At 44.4% G+C, this 18,418-nt stretch overlaps 1 protein-coding gene across 4 annotated transcripts in view; it reads left to right on the forward strand.

Annotated features, from left to right (window-relative positions):
- Positions 1-242: 242 nt before the first annotated feature.
- Positions 243-18,418, forward strand: part of RBMS1 (RNA binding motif single stranded interacting protein 1) — a 335,966-nt gene continuing 317,790 nt past the window's right edge. For 2 of the 4 annotated variants that reach the window (XM_066575949.1, XM_066575952.1), the window contains exon 1: positions 246-463. In XM_066575949.1, coding sequence (XP_066432046.1) covers positions 389-463 — 75 coding nt within the window. In that variant the 5' untranslated portion in view covers positions 246-388. Of the gene's footprint in view, positions 464-18,418 lie in introns of all 4 variants that reach the window. The other 2 variants (XM_066575950.1, XM_066575951.1) reach the window with 2 other exon arrangements.

Consider the following 18,418-nt stretch of genomic DNA (forward strand, 5'->3'; position numbering starts at 1 on the left):
CTAGTTGGCATCCTGATGCCAGGATGATGAAGTGTGTGGCACACACCTCTGGGTTCATCATTCTAGCGGCCACTCCTATTTCCCAGCCTCCACTATTCTTCTCCCTGCTGCCTGTCACTGAACAGAAAGCTGCAGACTTTATTGATTGTTTCCTGGGGTTTGCTTGCTGCAGGAAATCAAACAGCATTACCTGCCCTCTGGAGAAAGTCCTCCGAGAGCTGCACTCACACTGGCTGCCAGGGAGGGAGGGGGTCGGCAAGCCCCTCTCCTTGGGTGAGGTTTGCCTTGGCAGAACAGCAGATACCAACCAGCTGCTGCTGCGCTAGGACAGCCACAGAGGAGAACTTGGGATTTGGGATCTGCACTGCACCTCTATCTTTCTATCTACATGGGAAAAGTGTGGAAACAGCAGATGTACCCTCAGTACACTACCTACTACTACCCCCAGTATCTGCAGGCTAAGGTAGGAGACCTTCTCACCCCTGCTTAGAACACAGCGGCATTCCAGAAGGATGACATTTGTGCCAGTGAGGACTATTCTTCGGTATTCCTGGACAAGGGGGGTGGGAAATCTGGGAGGGAGTCTGGAGATACAATGTTGCAAACATGGGATTTCTGTCGTCCCTGGGAAGTGTGTGTCATTGGGCTATTGTCAGCGAGCCGCACTTCAGAGTCAAAGTAACTGACTCATGGATGATGCTGCTGCTGCTTCAGACACTTTGTCGCCGCCTTCAAAACCTTTGGCTGCTGCAGAACGTCTTGGAATTGTCGCTTGTTAAACTGTCAGTATTTGATAACTCAGCATGTTGAAGACACTAGAATTATAAGTCTTTGTTTACTAAACAGTCTTTAGTTGTTTATCTGTTCCTGGGAAAGCTGGGTACAGCGCAGGGGTTGTTGTAGGTGGGCTTCACATGGGGCAACGACCCAGTTTGTGGCGGTAGTCCTGTATCTATATGCACTGGCTATGGCGGAGCCGTATGTTCGTCCTCTATGGCACTTACCTCTCTAGTAGGGGCCGGGTTGTCAACCAGTTTTTGAACGCTCCGGAATGGCAAATCTGCAGGTTAGGGTGCCTACCCACTTGTGATTTTTTTTTTTTTTTTTTTCCTGCGATGTTTTGCGTTTTTTCTCAAGAGCAATTAGTATAGAATGTGTTCTTGTCCATCTGGGTTTTTTTTCCGTTTCGTGGGGTTTTTTCACATAGGAACTGTCAGTTGCATATGTCTCCTTATTTTTCTCTTAATGCACCCATGATTGTCAATGGAGGGCTGCAAAAAACGCGCAAAAAACGCAGCAAAAAACGCACGAAAACGCCGCGTTTTTCACACGCAAAAATCGGCAACGCAAGTGGGTAGGCGCCCTTATGCAGCAATATGGGAGCAAGCAATGGGTGGATTATAGGGTAACTAGACAGATTTGCCCTTCAGGTGTCTGGGAAAGCTGAGTGTTATCAGTAGGATCAGCTGTAGCACAAAAGTGACTTCTGATCAATCAATCCAATGGTGATACTTGCAAAAAAAGTCATTATGTGAGCGCTGACTTGTGCGCACTTGCTAACCGGATTTTATGGAATTACTATTTAGGGATGTTCACACGAGGATTTAAGAATGCGTGAATCGTCTGCGGTTTTATATGACAAATGTGGAAAAGCGTCTAGTTTCATGTACCCGTAGGCGGGAATGTGTCAAATGTAGTAAAAAGACAACAACAAAAACATACTTTTTGAATGTTTCACTTTCCATAAGTTTGTGGACACTTTTCCATCCCACAAAAAAAAGAAAAAGAAAACGTACCCCACTGCGGTCAGACAAAAAAGAATGGAAACTTTTTTTTTCGCAACATTAACGCACGACAGTCTATTTAACGTATGTGTTGTATGCCATCAAATGCCTGAGGGCGGCTTCACGATACACAGAGTAGAATCCATTGATTTCAATGAGTTTATTTCCATTACTATTTGTTGCGCATGTATTTCATGCTTGCTAATATAAAACGCAGCTTGCCCTATTTTTGTGGACATTTGCGCACCAAAAGCCCCATAGAAGTCTATGGGAGGTGAGTAAATACGCAAGGGGAAGCGTGAAACACTGCGCAAAACTGTGGGGGGGGGGGAAACACATCTGGACCTTATTGAGATAATAGCCTTTTAATGCACGGAAAGGGTGTGTCACGTGTGCATGTGAACTGGACTGCGTGCGCAAAAAGTACAGGACTTTGCGCTCATACGGCCCCTGCGTGCGCAAAAAGTACAATACTACGTGCTGAGATAGGCCCTGTGTGTGCAAAAAGTACAGTACTATGCATTGATTCGCGTGCCAATCAACCTCATCCAACCTCATTCATGACGCAAATATGTTGCACTGCGGCGAGCGTTTTTGCGCATACGAAGGGTTTAACTACAAAACTTTATTTAGGCCTTTTTCACAAGTGCACGATTGTTTTTGCACACAATACACAAAAATTAGAACTTGTTGATTCCTATGGATTCGTTCAGACGCACGTATTTTGCGTGTACAATTACGCAAATGAAAGAATAAATGGCCATTTCAATGGTGCGTGTTTAGTGGCGCACGAAGTACAGTCATTTCATTTTAAAATAAAGCAAAAACGTAACATTCTGAAAAAAAGTAATTGTACAAATACTTTCGCTCGTGTGACGCAGGCCTTAAGAAAAGGGCGTACAGTGAAAAACGTATACGTTTAATGTAAAAACGGACCCATACATCAGATCTGTTTATTGCATTTGTACTAAAAACGTACAGATATGCTTAAAATAGTTTTTTTTTTACGCGAATACATCCATTTAAATGAATATTACCGTCAAATTTTTGAACTAATTACTTTTTCAATCCAAAAATCGGACAGAAAAATCGTTTGTGCGCCCACGCCGTCATGTGACCAGCCCTACGGCAATTCTCTCAAACCCATCCCACTATGCACATAACACACAATGACCGTAATCCCGCGTCACGCCGCCTCTCAGCACTGCAAGGTCACAGTCCATCCTGTCCTAATCCACATGTCAATGCAAACTTTCTTTAACCCTTTCAGTGCCTGAGGCTGCATGCATTGAAGTTACTTCTTTACCGTTTCCATATCTTCTAGGGCATAGCTGTGCAGTCGCGCCCGGGCCTCGGTGCCTAAGGGGGCCTCTCTGCCACCTAGTAAGACATCCGCATTATAAATGGCACATGCTCCTTGTTACAGTTTCCGCCTGGGGCACCAGGGGCTCTTTTTGCTATGTAATAAATTATCATACACAATGGCGGCCGGGCTGTCACGCTCCGAATTACATTATTCAGGCTCAAGAATGATGATTCAAGCTTTCCTGACCTTCAGCAATGCGGCGGGACTTCTGGCGGATGAGACGGCGCTCGGTACTAGGGACAACCTAACTTATGATGAAAGCTCTGTCATGTAAAATCACCTGGGTGTTGGGTACCGGACCGCTCATGCTGCAGGGGGCTCTCATCCGCTCAGGGGCGTAACTATAGAGGATGTAGGGGATGCGGTTGCACCTGGGCCCAGGAGCCTTAGGGGGCCCATAAGGCCTCTCTTCTCCATATAGGGAGCCCAGTACTATGAATAAAGCATTATAGTTGGGGGCCCTGTTACAGGTTTTGCATTGGGGCCCAGGCGCTTCAAGTTATGTCTCTGCATCCACTAATGTAGAACCAGCAAGTATTGTCCGTATCGGCCGCCTGCAACAATACAACTGCTACTCAAAGACCCACTTGCGTATTAACGGTTAAAGAGACCCTCTCGGACCTCCTGATGCACAGTGTGTACTAGGCCGGCTTCACACAAGCGTATACGGTATGCAATTGTGCATGCTTCAGTGCAATATATTTGCGCACTCAACAAGGCTTTTTTTCTGCACGTATCAGCGTATTTTACTGTACTTTTTCTGACCGCAGGGCATGTTCATTTGCGCACGGGACGTACCAGTTAAAATGGCTAATTCATCTAATGAGTTCCAGCGGAATTACGCAGTGTTTCATGCATCTCCTTACGTATTTCCTGCGCATTTGTGCACTCTAACCCCATTGACTTCTATGGGGCTCTTTAGTGGACGCATAAACAGAAAAATAGAACATTTTTGCACTAGCGGCCTTAGCATGCATCATCAGTCTAGGTCACTACATCTGATTTGATTGACCAGTGGTCAAATGGAACCATCATGTAATGGAACTGGTCCGTTCGATTTTTAGCAAAGCTCCTGGCATTTTACGGGACAAAATAGCGCAGCGTGGTGGACTATCGCATCCTGTTTAATGGAACGCGTACGCTGATGTGAAGGAACCCTCACAAGTAGATACAATTTAGATGAAAAGTTAAGTAACTTTCTAAATAGTTCATTGCTTATCTTACACTTATGGCTCCTGTCCACGGACGGATTTGCAGTGCGGAGTCCGGTGCGAGATTCCGTCTACAGACTCCGAAAGGAAATCTAGCCCATAGCATGCAATGTAAAAACGCAATTTCCTGCTCACAGGGGTTTTTTTTCCCCGCTCATTGAGAAGAAATCGTAGCATGTCGCGATTTTGTACAGGCTACGTACTGACGGCTTCCATTGAAGTAAATGGAAGACATCCTTCCTACGCCATTCTGCAATCATCATTGCAGAATCGCTGCAGGAGCTGCGTCATCGCCATAGCGAAGGTGCAGCGTCCTCTGTACTGCACATGCGTTCCAGAGCGCAGGCCGGCACATCCGCAGCACAGAGAAGAAGACGCCGGACACATACACTGAGGTCACCAGCTGGGCACCAGGTTGAACTCAGCTGCGGGATTTAACCCGCCCATGGACAGGAGCCATTACCTCCGGTCTCACATAACCGGATTTGAATTGCGGATTGCACGATTGCCGTCCGCGTGGACGATTCGTGGTAATTGAAAGGCAAGGACTTTCCCCGGTACACTCAGACGTGCGGATAGGAATGGGGAATTCTACGAAGAAAAATAGCAGCATGCTCTATTTTATCGTAGGTTCCTTGTGTATGAGCTCTATTGATCTCTATGGATGTGTGCGATTCGCAGTGAATGCGCAATAAATATTGCGTATGGGCAAGGATTTGTTCGCAACTTACTAGGAGACCAGATTCAAAAGCCAAAAGAGAGAGAAATCACAAGCATACGCGACCATTCGCAATCCGTTTCCGTGATCACTCGCAGATCTTCCGCTCATTATCCCGAGTTACAGCCTGTGTTATAATCAAGAGCTGATTTCAAATTTGTGCTCGTTGTCATCGGAAATAGTCAATAAGCTTGTTGACAGACCCACCCCTTAAAGCGTAGGTGAGCTCCTACAATGCATCGGGGCACTTTTCCCTCATCAGCTCACTGTACAGCCTCACTTGTGAAGACAATGCAAATCACCAGACACTGAAACAGCAAGGGATGCTGGAAGGGTTGAGCTCAGAAGTCAGCAGGATTGTTGACTATGGATTCCAGCTGTAAGCCCGCCTGCATACAGCCATATAATGTACTGCATATAACCACATACTCACGCAGGTGGTCATACGCAGTACACCTTTTTTTTGTTGTCTATATTTCCCGCGCCGTCACTTGGCGATGACACGGCTACCTACAGCCCGTACGCAATGTAATTACAGATGGGCTGCGGGTATATCTGCGACCATTGAGAACTAAGGGATCTGTGTCGTGGTAAAATAGAACATGCTGCGTTCTATATTCTGGAGGCGGATTCTACAATTCCGAACCGTAAAAATGTGAGCGGAATTGTGTAATCGGATGCATTTGAGTGATCCGCGTATTACTGCAGATCAAACGCTCGAGAATCCACAATTCCTGTCTGGTCATGTGAGACCAGCCTTAGTGTGACTTCCGGTTCAAGTTATTATGCAACGTTCGAATATTCAGCCCTCCTATGGAGTGCAAATAGTATTTCAGTTCAGTTCAGTAAAGTTTACTTGTTGTCGCACCACCAACCGCGACACGGGTGAATCCGATTTTCACATCTCCATTGTGGTGGGAAGAAATGCGCGAAAATTGGAGCACATGGTGAATATTCAGATCCACACTACTCATTCTTGTGCAAATAAAAGCTACAGATTTTCACCGCGGATTTAACCCTTAGCAATGCAGTAAGGTAAGATCAATGATGAATGAGTGCCAAATCCATGCTAAAGGCCGCAGTACTTGTAGATTTGACGGGGGTTTGGTGAAGATTTATAGCCAAATCCACTGTGGAAATTCTCTGGTACATCTTTGATAACTGACCAACGCCATGAAAACTTTATGATGACTTAATAAAAATGCATGTATTCAAAATACAAGATGGCGGGGCTATTATGAAAAGGGCTTGTAATTTGTTGAAATATTTGACCATGAAGGTCCAACTCCTGGCACATCGACTAGTGGAATAATGTTGCCATCACCGTACTTCTCCCCTTCATGGTTTCACAGCCCCATACAACTGGTGGTGGTTGTCTGGTCCTGAAGATCCATCCCGCTATCTTGGACGTTGAACCACTATCAATATGAAAGACCTTTTAAAAACAAATCCTCCTTCCGTTGACTATGGCTTCGGTGAAGACTAGCACAGGGAGTGAATACGCTGTACAAAACCCCTTCACTACACTCAAACCCTCTTTCCTGTCCAGTTCTAACTAATCAAATTTTCATGAGGATCTTTTGGAGGGCTGAACTAAGTGGATTGTTTTAATATTTAAAATGGGTAAAAATATTTCATTGTTTATTTATAAAGCAACAAAAAAAATGTCTCCGGTACATAGGATGTAGTTAGGAGAAAAGCATGAGGCTGACTTGTGGCCAGGAGCTTCATACCTGAAGTACAGGTTTGGAGTAAGAGTCTCTTGTATAACGTTGGTGAGTACTGGCTTATGTGTGTAGATTGGGTCCATGTGTACAGAGGCCTGGCAGAGATGGGCTCCTCCATGTGCCACCATATGGTGTTGTATCGCTACAGATTCTCCCATTGATGTAATGATTCTAGGAGAACATACCTTTGTAATATGGTGGCGGTGAAACATGCCACTTTTTAAGTTTGGTTTGGCAGAAAAAACTTTTGTAATAATTTAAAATCAGAGATATATGGAGGTATATTAGGGCCCCAATGAAGGCTATGCATGCCACATTACAGATCCCTACAATTGCTTGTGTGGAGTTGTAATACACTATCCTACCAAAAGAAATTAACACCGGGGGCAATAATCGAAAGACCTCCTTTGATCCTATTGATATTGGATACTTTCTACTAAGTGTGATACAATTCAGCTGGTATTTCCCTCCATTCATCCTCCAGATGTCTGTCAAGTTCTCTCAAAGTCGATGGATGCTGCTCATATTTCCTGACCAACGTTCCTCTTCATCCCAAAGACTTTGTGCAGGTCTATCCCATCATGGAACATCCAAATCCTCAAACCAACGTTGGCAGAACATTGTCTAGAATGTATTCTAACAATGAACAGCGTTCATGGTTCTTGTCACTACAAGCAATGGATCAACTCCATGATACATAAAACATCCCCAGACCATAATGGAACCTGTGCCGTATTTAACTGTTGGCACAACACATTCAGGCAAAAGGCGTTCCCCAGGCTCCTCTACACCTAGGTACATTCGTCTGATTTAAGATAGAATAGCATGATTTGTCACTCCATAGAACGTTCTTCCATTACGCAACTGTCCATTGACGATGCTCATTTGTAGACGGCCTGATGCGTCTTCTTTGAGAGAGTTCATCAGGCATTTGCAGGATGAATCGAGGGAAATGCCAGCGGAAGTGTATCATATGTTAGTCGAAAGTATGCCACGGAGAGATTCTGATGTCATAAGGGCCAATGGATTATGTATTATCATACAAAAGTAGATACCACTTTTGATTCTTGCTCAGGTGTCCAATTACTTGTGATAGGATATTGTATATTCATCTACGTGAGACCTCAGAGTAGGCTTCCACTTTTTGAGACTCATTGACAAACTATGAACTGATCATGGGGGTCTCTTGTGGGGAAGTCATAGCATAGCAGTTTGCCTGTGTTTGTGCAGTGACTACATGAATGGGTGCCAATTTTAACATCTGTCCTCTCATGATTAACTAGCAAACAAAAACTGACTATGTGACCTGTAATTTACTTAAGTGATGATTTTTTTTGCAACTGCTATCAATCCTTTCTTACATTTCTGCCTTTGCAGGGACACATACAGTAGGGCTTACACTACAGGTTGACACGCTGTTGGCGTTATTAGAGACAACCACATCCCACTTGATTGGGTTGCAGTAAGCGATGCTGTCATAAAGCAGAAATGCCCACCTGTTTATTCCAGCTGCCCAGTGGATATAATGTTGGTTACATGCCAACCATAGAGGCCAACTGGGGTTGTTGTGTAGTCAAAACCAGATTATATAGAAAAATAAAAAGGGGTGCAAATGCCTAAGGGACTCCTACTGCCCTACTTGGGGCAAATATTTGGTCATGGTGTAATGCTATTACATTATATAGACACTGTATGATGCGACGCTCTTATCTTTACATTTCAAAGAAAAGCGTTTGCAAATCAAAAAAATTCAAAATAGTCTGCTTAAAGGGATTTTATAGTATTTCACCAGTTTTCAGTATTTTGGGTTTCAATTCCTGAAGATCTGTGGTTGTAGTCAGTGAATGGAAACAGTCAGAAAGTGTGGAAAAGCTTGAAAGATTAATGGCCAAGCACGAATGTGGCCCCTCCATTGAAGTCTCCAGGAGATGGCTTACTTCTTCTTTATCTCGCATATATTTGTGAATCTTCTGTTCTAGTCTTGGTATAGATCTTCCAGCGTTCTACCATGTATCATCTGGGTTGCTAGATGTATGCAATGATGGATCAGCAATGTGCAAAGCAAACTATCAAAAAAGAATAGTCCAGGCCAGGGGGATCCTAAAGGCTCATGGGCCCGGGTGCAAAAGTTTATCCTGGGCCCCCCAACTTCTCTTAACCCCTTAACGCAGAGGTGTAACTTGAAGCTTCTGGGCCCCAATGCAAAACCTGTAACAGGGCCCCCAACTATAATGCTTTATTCATAGTACTGGGCTCACTATATGGAGAAGAGACCTTAAAATAAATATATGCCCCCCTTAAGGCTCCTGGGTCTGGGTGCAACTGCATCCCCTATAGATTAGACAATGCCAGATTAGATAAGTAAAGAAAAAGTTTTAGAAATGGCTACTACAAGCGCTTCTAATAGCCATTTTTCATATTTTTTTGCTTGGTCTTTGAGCCCGGTTTAGAGTCCTGGGAAGACCTCTCACGGTGATCTGGGCCGGCTTCTTTCTATGCATTGAAGATCATTGTGTTGGCTTAATGTAAGTGCTTTCATGTTGTGCTCATTCATAGTGCAACTCAGTATTCCTCCAATTCAATGTCTGACCTTTTAACAGGCCTTGTAACAATGACTAGGAATGGAAGCCAAAGTCTCTAGAAGGAAAAGAGAACCATGTACAGACACTGTTTTGTGGTTTTTGCTCCTTGTCACATTAGGTTTCTGGCTGGCTGAGTGAGAGGCCTACGATGTGGGTCAGGAGGGGTATGACTTCTCCATGTGTACACCACCTCTAACAAGCTGCCTGTACACGGTACACTTTTGTCCTCTAGCAAAGACTCTGGCTTTGATTTATATTCCCAGTCTTGTTACAAGATCTGTTGAAAGGTCAGACACTGATTTGTAGGAATGCTGCCTTCTAGTAAAGTGGCACTGCAGAGGCGTTATACCATCTCTCATTTGCATACCGAATTTTCCAGAGGAGCATTGCATGGCTTTATAAAGGTGTTGTACCAAGATTAATGATATTCACCTAGGATAGGTGATAAATCCTGATTAGTGGAGTTTCACGAGAACGAGGGTCCAGAGTTCCCCCACCTCTTCAAAGTGGGCACACTGGACCACCCGCAGTGAAGAGATGATTCAATGGAGTGGGGTGCGCACAGTGTCAATCTATTCATCTTCAGTGGGAGTGCCAGAGATAGAAGAGTAGAAGCGTTTGGTTATTTCCGTCAGCCCCACTGACATGAATGGAGCTGCGGCCGCGGCTCCATTCATTCAGTATTCACATGATTTTCTGTGACATCATATGTTGCAACAAACATTGCGACCACATTGAGCTGTAGCACTGAATCTCAACGGCAATGGAGGGGTAAGTATCCCTCCATTTATAATTTTGTTTACCCAGGAGGGACTGTTCAGTAATCCAATGACCTCTTTAATGCCTTTTATTACAACGGACTATACTAATTAGTATTTATAGGTGATTGTTAGAAATGAACCCTATATTATACAATTCATTTAGAAATAAAGTTTTTTAGGTTACCTTAATATGTAGCGAATTTTGGTGCTAATGCACACTAGAAACTGCATCAAAACGCACACAATTTGCAGCTTATCTTACCTTTTTCAGATGCAGCAGTGAAGTCCATTGCGAATTTAAAACATCGAAATCTGCATAAAAATCTGCATCAAGTATTTTAATTTGGAATTTGAGGCGTTTTTTCCGCAGAAGAAAATCTGCACTAATTCCGCTCCGTGTAAAGTACCCTTACGTTAATTTATTACATAAATTAGTTATTCCATGAATTTATCCTCCATACCATGTATATACATTAAAAATTCTACATTAAATCAAACTAAAAATTAGACCATTTACATCAATTTTGAAAATTAATGTTAAACTAGGAAGTCTTCTAAATAGCTCAGAAACGTACGAAATTTTCAATTGTGCTTCCAAAATAAACAAGTGGAAATATATACCTGATAAAAACTAGTACAGTATATACGTATCTATTTGACATACTACAGTTGAAAAAACAACAAATTTTATAATTTGTCCTCAATTTTCGCGTTTTTAATATACGCCAATCGTATCAGTCTATAATAAATAAAATAAATATTGTTACTTGTATAGCGCCAACTTATTCCGCAGCGCTTTCACCAAGCTGGGTACTCCTCTTACCGACCTCGGAAGGATGGAAGGCTGAATCAACCTTGAGCCAGCTACCTGAAGCATGCAAGGATTGAACTCATGACCTTCAGGTTGTGAGCGAGAGCTTAGGACTGCATTTCTGCTGTTTTAACGCTCTGCACCACATAAGGCTCTACTTATATAAGGGCTTGACGGCTAATCACTGGCTACAGTTGTGCTAACGCTGATGCTACGCATTGCGGCAACACTTGACCAGCTGCAGGGAGGTCAACGGGATCGGAAGGGAGCGGATAGGCACCGGAGATGATGAAGTATAATATGTTTGTATTTTTTACATGTTGGCCCTGGGGGGGGGGGGGGGGGGGGTATGGTACATGCCTCCTGCCACCCAGGACTGTGGAACAGCTTCCCAAATCCAGGACTGTCCCGTAGAATCCAGACTGGTTGGGAGGCATGCTTTAAAGCGTGCGTGTTCTGAAATGTCGCAGCGTGTCGGAATAAAGCAAACATAGGAGCACTGTGCACATCCGTCACATGGTTCGGGCAGCGTGGCCCCAGTGACCAGTCCCTTTTTAAGTATTCCAACTATTAAATGTTTTTTGCTGTCTATTTTTGCCTTCCTTGCAGAGATTATAGTAGATACTCTTTCAACCTTGTACAATCTACTTAAAAACAGACTGAATATTTTTATATTAAAAGGAATAATCGTCCAACTACAAAGCGTGCCAAAAATGCTGCTTATAGATATTTATCAGATTTGAAGGAATTGTAATGGGCCCACAGTGAGCATTTATTAATGGAGACTGGAGATGCCGCCCGTAGGAGCTCCAGAGTCGTGCTGCCATTAGATATGCCTCTGCATGCTCTCGGTATCAGCATATTGGCATTCATATGTGGTGCCGGCGAGATATGTAGAGTTTTGCTGAGAAAGGCAGAATATTCTTTGTTAGCGTGTAATGAGGGCTGTGTATCTGATCCCCGCATGTTTTAATATTTCACCGCCATGCATGGGGAACTTTCAGCACACCTAGACGCAGACAAGAAATTTACAATTCAACAATGCGGCGCTGTATCGGAGAGCATATGTCGCTCATTTCTTTATCCTCAGATCTTAATCATATCACAGTTAATAAAGGAGGCGAGATGATAGAACATTGCCCCTGGCGTTTTTACATAATTAGTTGTATACTGAGGGAAAGTGCAGGAAATGGGAATTGCCTGGTATGTGATGCATCGCTAAGTAGATGTCCTTGAAATTTAACTGCAGCCTAATGCTAAGGGAAGATTAGCACTGCTAGGGATCACTAATTTAAGTAGCATTTTATCACATTTACATGGATTTAAATCCTTAAAGGGGTCATACAGGATTAGAGAATTAGCAAAACATAGCCTTTTCCTTTTTTTTTTTTTTTCTCATCCAAAAATGGCAAAACTCTTGTTCGCAGGTTGTATGTGGTGTTGCAGCTCGGCTCCGCTCAATAGAGGCGAGCTGTAATACCAGACGCAACCTATAGACAGGTGTGGTGCTATTTGTGAGGGGAAAAAAATAGCTATGTTTTTCTAATCGCGTACAATATCACTTTAACAGTCCACGTGATCAGGATGGCAGTGCAGGCTCATTGTCATTGCGGTGCAGAATGCTGATGGGGACACTTCTCTGCTGGTATGTGAAGGGATTGGTTAGCTGGGAGGTGTGTATCCCTGTCAGCCAATCGGCTTTGTACACATTTATGCTGGCTCCTCCTTACACAGGATGCCGGTTATACTCTCAGTCTGAAGTTGTCTCTGGTCTAGTCGATGGTTCAAGGTCTAGTCCTGTGTCTCAGTTCAGATGAGTCTGTCTGCTTGATCTGGGATGGTGTTGTATCTTATCTCCTGTACATTTGCGGCTCGTATATTTATGGCTTTTGCCACATTTCCTGTGACCATCTAGAAAAAGTCATGGCCAGGTTCCTGACATGGGGTCGCCCTCATCAGGGTGAGCGCTCCTACTTAAGGTAGGGTCTCCTTGCATCAGTAGGTTGGGGTAAGATTCCCTGTTTCTCTACTTTTAGTTTCCTTATACTAATTTTGTGCTATCTGCGTTTGTACTTTGTGTGAATATTTTTAGACAAAGAACTAATTCCCACAAGAGTAACTTTCTTTTTGTGTGCTGTCTGAGTCTACAATACAATACACTACTGATGGCCCACGGACCCATAATATGCAAAGTTCTACTTCACACGTTATTTTCTTCACAGGGTCACATTGATTGCAACAACAATGAAAAACCTTGCAACATGCACTATTCTAATCCACCAAAATGCAAGATAACATATTATCCTTTTCAGCCAAATTGCAAACAGGCTCCGGGCTTGAAATCTTGGTGGTTGCACAATGTATATACCAAGAGCAGAGTCAACACCACTCCAGAGGAGTAAAAAATGCAGCACTTGCTATTTAGGATTCTTTTCATAAAATGCTTCTTCATTCCAAACGCATCATAATAAGACATAGGGGAAGGGAGATTGTGCATGCTTAATCTCTCTCCCCCATGTCTTAATATGCTGTGTTTGGAATAAAGAAGCACTTTTTGGAAAGAATCTGTAATGGTGAGTGCCGCATTTTTCACATTTTTGAAGTGGTACTGATCTTATCCAATTTGTGGACTAGACTTGTGTATTCAAGTCATTGGGAATGCCAAAAAAACAGACAGAAGAACGCCTGAGTGCTGTCCATAAAGGTACTTTTACATGAGCCAGCTATCATTAAACAATTGCTCAAATTAGCAATTTTGACTGATAGTTGTCCAGTATAAATGCGTGACCCGGTAGCGTACTGATCGAAAAATTGCTCAATAGTCATTTCAGCTCACTGAAACAAAGCGACTGGTGAGCAACTTCTCACTCTGTGTAAACAGGCAGTCGCTCATCGTGGAATGACTGCCTGTTCAATGAATAGAGGCAGGTGGCCGGATGAGATCTCTGTCGCATTCCGCCTCCATTCACAGAACAACTATCGCTCCTGTGTGAAAGTGCAGGAGTGAAGGTCGTCCTATCTAAAAGTACCCTTAAAGGGGTTGTCCCGCGAAAGCAAGTGGGGTTATACACTTCTGTATGACCATATTAATGCACTTTGTAATATACATCGTGCATTAAATATGAGCCAAACAGAAGTTATTCACTTACCTGTTCCGTTGCTAGCGTCCTCGTCTCCATGGAGCCGTCTAATTTCAGCGTCTAATCGCCCGATTAGACGCGCTTGCGCAGTCCGGTCTTCTCCCTTCTGAATGGGGCCGCTCGTGCCGGAGAGCTGCTCCTCGTAGCTCCGCCCCGTCACGTGTGCCGATTCCAGCCAATCAGGAGGCTGGAATCGGCAATGGAACGCACAGAGCCCACGGTGCACCATGGGAGAAGACCTGCGGTCCACCGTGGGTGAAGATCCCGGCGGCCATCTTCGCAAGGTAAGTAAGAAGTCACCGGAGCGCGGGGATTCGGGTAAGTACTATCCGGGTTTTTTTTTTAAACCCCTGCATCGGGTTTGTCTCGCGCCGAACGGAGGGGCTATTGAAAAAAAAAAAACCCCGTTTCGGTGCGGGACAACCCCTTTAATTATAAATCTATTACTAACAGAGGCAGAAAAAATGAATTGGGGTCCATTTTGGGTTTTTGCAGGCGTGAAAAACAGATGACGCAGTCGCATACGGAACTGCACTTGGCTGAAGAACAGGAACAGTTTTTTTACGGACGCGACAAGTTTTTATACGCTTGTGTGAATTTGGCCTCAGAAGATTTCTGAACACTACAGGCCTGTAGTGAAACTAAGAGTCACATTGACTACTGATTTATGTAATTAAAGAGGCTTTCCAGGTAAATAGTATTGATGATCTGCCCTCAGGATAGATCTTCAACAGTTGATTGGTTAGGGTCTGTCGCTTGGGATTCCCACCAATCAGTTGGTAGCCCACCTGCTGACAGAGTTGCAAATATAGAGAGATCGAAGCGGAAGCTATTGCTCCAACCTCTGTGTAGTGGCCAGCGCTTGTAACTGCAGGCTGGGGGCTCATTGATTTCAGTGGGAGCTGTGATCACAGTTACAAGCTTATTGATGCTGAATGTTTCCTATTTGCAGTCAGTGGAGTTTTGAATGCAGCTTTGAATGTGACTGGAGTGTATATATACTGATGTGATCGATTCGTATACTATGTCACTTGAATTAAAGAGGATGCTCAAAAGTGAGTATTTGACTTACAAAAAGGAATAATGAGGACAGAGCAGTACTCCACATTCAGCAAGAAGCTCCTAATCCTTCCAGCAAACTAATGCACACCCTGTATTATGTACACTTCTTAAAGCCTATGTTTACTTTAAGCGAGACAAGGATGTTTGACCTTGTGTTTTTTACATTTGCATATTTGACAATTCCCGGATGTAAGGATTAAAAACACCACATGACTGTTTTTCTATAAAAACAGCGCCACACTTGTTCAGAGGTTGAATGTGGTATTGCTGCAGCCCATTTTACTTCCGTGGAGGTGAGCTGCAATACCAGACACAACCTATGACTAGGTGTGGCGCTGTTTCTGGAAGAAGGCACCTACTGTTATCCTCACTGTTTTTAACTTCCTTAAATTATGTTTCATTAGGAAATTACATTATTTGCTCTTTTCTGATAGCTCGCGCTCGCTATCCATGTGAAGTGCTAGCCATTGTTTTATGATTGGGAGTTCCTGGATACTTTGTTGCCTTGGAACAGGGGCAATGGGAAGCGCAGTAATGAGGCTTATTTTACAAGTGTATGTGTACTAGGCCCTTCACTGTTGCATGCTGTTGCCGTTTGCCTCGACTAGGAGGTGTACCCACCTTCAGCAAGGAAGGAACCGCTGCTGCTCGGCCTTCACCAGAGCCTCGTTAGCCAGCCATATTCAAGGTTCCTGACAGGCCTTCACAGCTACCGTAGCGGCCACTGTACTTCACCCTGTCAGGCAGTCCCCTACTTGACTGTTGCCTGTCTCCCACGACGAGGACGTGAGGTTGGACTTTTGAGAGATTCACCTTTCTATCAGGGACTCCCGATCAAAAAACAATGGCTAGCACTTCAAGCACCAGGGTTAGAACCCCTGACAACCCGAGTTCCTGTTGCTGACTAGCACCTCACAGTGCACTCATGAAGGAAAGAGCTAAAAGCCCAGTTCGGGACGGCCCTTTCTTGATGAAGCTTGATCCCCAGGTCCCAAAAACTGACCTGCGTTCAGTCACCCGCTTTGCCACATGAAATGTCCTTACTCTGAACGGGACTGGCTTCCAGGTGGCACTCATCAACAAACTCGCTACAGAGAACATCACTGTAGCTGGCGTTACCGAAGCTGGTCTACTACATCTTGACCAGCGCGAGGTTAATGGCGTCACCTTATTACACTCAGTGGCTCGGACCACACCCAGGGAGTGGCACTGATCCTTCACCCTCCCATAGATCAGTCCATGGAAATGTGGCATCCAATCTCTCTGCGTCTGCTCTAGCCAGGTTTGTTCATCGTCATGGTCACATGTCCATCATTGTGGCATATGCACCAACTGAAGAACACACAGCTGCAGATAAAGATGCCTTTTATAACCAGCTCGCTGCTACCGTGCAGTGCGTCCCTCCGCATGATGTACTCCTAGTGCTCACCGACCTGAATGCAACCCACATCCCTGGACTACTGGCTACGAAGATGTCATTGGACACTTCGGCGAAGGCCCAATCAATGACAGTTCACACTGGATACTGTCATTCTGTGCCTCAATGGGCCTCACAGTCGCGGGGTCCTGGTTCTAGAGACGTAGCATTCATCGGTTCACTTGGATATCCAGCGATGAACGTACAAAAAAGGAACTGGACCATATACTCATTCGTCATCGCAATTCTGTCAAATCATGTTGAGTATACCGTGGGGCAGAAGCTCCAGCAAACACAGATCACCGTTTGCTTGCTGACGAAATAGCAGTTCCACGCATCTTGTATACAAGCTAGAGGTGGTACAACAGGGTACTAGAGCCTCCATGCCTGCCCGTATCACATCTTGTCCCCAAGCTAGAATTGGTACAACAGGGTACTAGAGCCTCCATGCCTGCCTGTATCGCATCTTGAATTCATGCTAGTGGCAGCCCAACAGGGTACTAGAGCCTCCATGCCCGCCCGTATCACGTCTTTTATCCAAGCTAGAGATGGTACAACAAGGTACTAGAGCCTCCATGCCCGCCTACATCACATCTTGTATTCAAGCTAGAGGCGGTACAACAGGGTACTAGAGCCTCCATGCCCACCTGTATCACATCTTGTATCCAAGCTAGAGGCGGTACAACAAGGTACTAGAGCCTCCATGCCCACCCGTATCACATCTTGTGTCCAAGCTAGAGGTAGTACAACAGGGTACTATAGCCTCCATGCCTGCCCGTATCACATCTTGTCCCCAAGCTAGAATTGGTACAACAGGGTACTAGAGCCTCCATGCCTTCCTTTATCACATCTTGAATTCAGGCTAGAGGCGGCCCAGCAGGATACTAGAGCCTCCATGCCTGCCCATATCACATCTTGTATCTAAGCTATAGGAGGCCCAGCAGGGTACTAGAGCCTCCATGCCCACCTATATCACATCTTGTATCCAAGTTAGAGGCGGTACAACCAGTTACTAGAGCCTCCATGCCTGCCCGTATCACATCTTGTATCCAAGCTAGAGGTGGTACAACAGGGTATTAGAGCCTCCATACCTGCCTGTATCGCATCTTGAATTCAGGCTAGAGACGGCCCAGCAGGGTACTAGAGCCTTCATGCACTGGCGTAACTATAAGGAATGCAGTTGAACTCGGGCCCAGGAGCCTTAGGGGGCCCATAAGACCTCTTTTCTCCATATAGGGAGCCCAGTACTATGAATAAAGCATTATAGTTAATGGCCCTGTTACAGGTTTTGCATGGGGGCCTAGGAGCTTCAAGTTACGCCTCTGCCTCCATGCTGCCCGTATAACATCTTGTATCCAAGCTAGAGGCGGCCCAGCTGAGTACTAGAGCCTGTATTCAAGTATTTAGTTCACTGCAATAAATTATCTTTTTGCTCTGATACTGTAATCTATGAAAAGTGATTATAATGCAGCTGTAGCCGTATGTCATCAGTTCTGCCATCTGTATTTGCATCCGCTGGTTATATTTTCTATTGGGCAAATACAGAAACATATTTGTACAGTAGAAAATAAAACCATTATCTGTAAATACGGTGGCAAATCTAGATACAATATTGATGATGTACTTTTGCAATATCATCTCTCCGTATTGCGGACGTGTTACAATACTCTCGTGTGAAACTGGCATTAGGGAAAGAGCTTCCAAAATATGTTCATGTACTGTAAAATGCATGAGCTCATCTTTCCTGAACTGACTGACAAAACAGCTGTGTCAACTAAGAAACGTTCTTCATAGTTCTTCTCCACTGTGTCTAGTACATGTTTATGATGGGTCAGGGAA

This window comes from Eleutherodactylus coqui, chromosome 8 (genome assembly GCF_035609145.1).
Source record: "Eleutherodactylus coqui strain aEleCoq1 chromosome 8, aEleCoq1.hap1, whole genome shotgun sequence".
Lineage (NCBI taxonomy): Eukaryota > Metazoa > Chordata > Amphibia > Anura > Eleutherodactylidae > Eleutherodactylus > Eleutherodactylus coqui.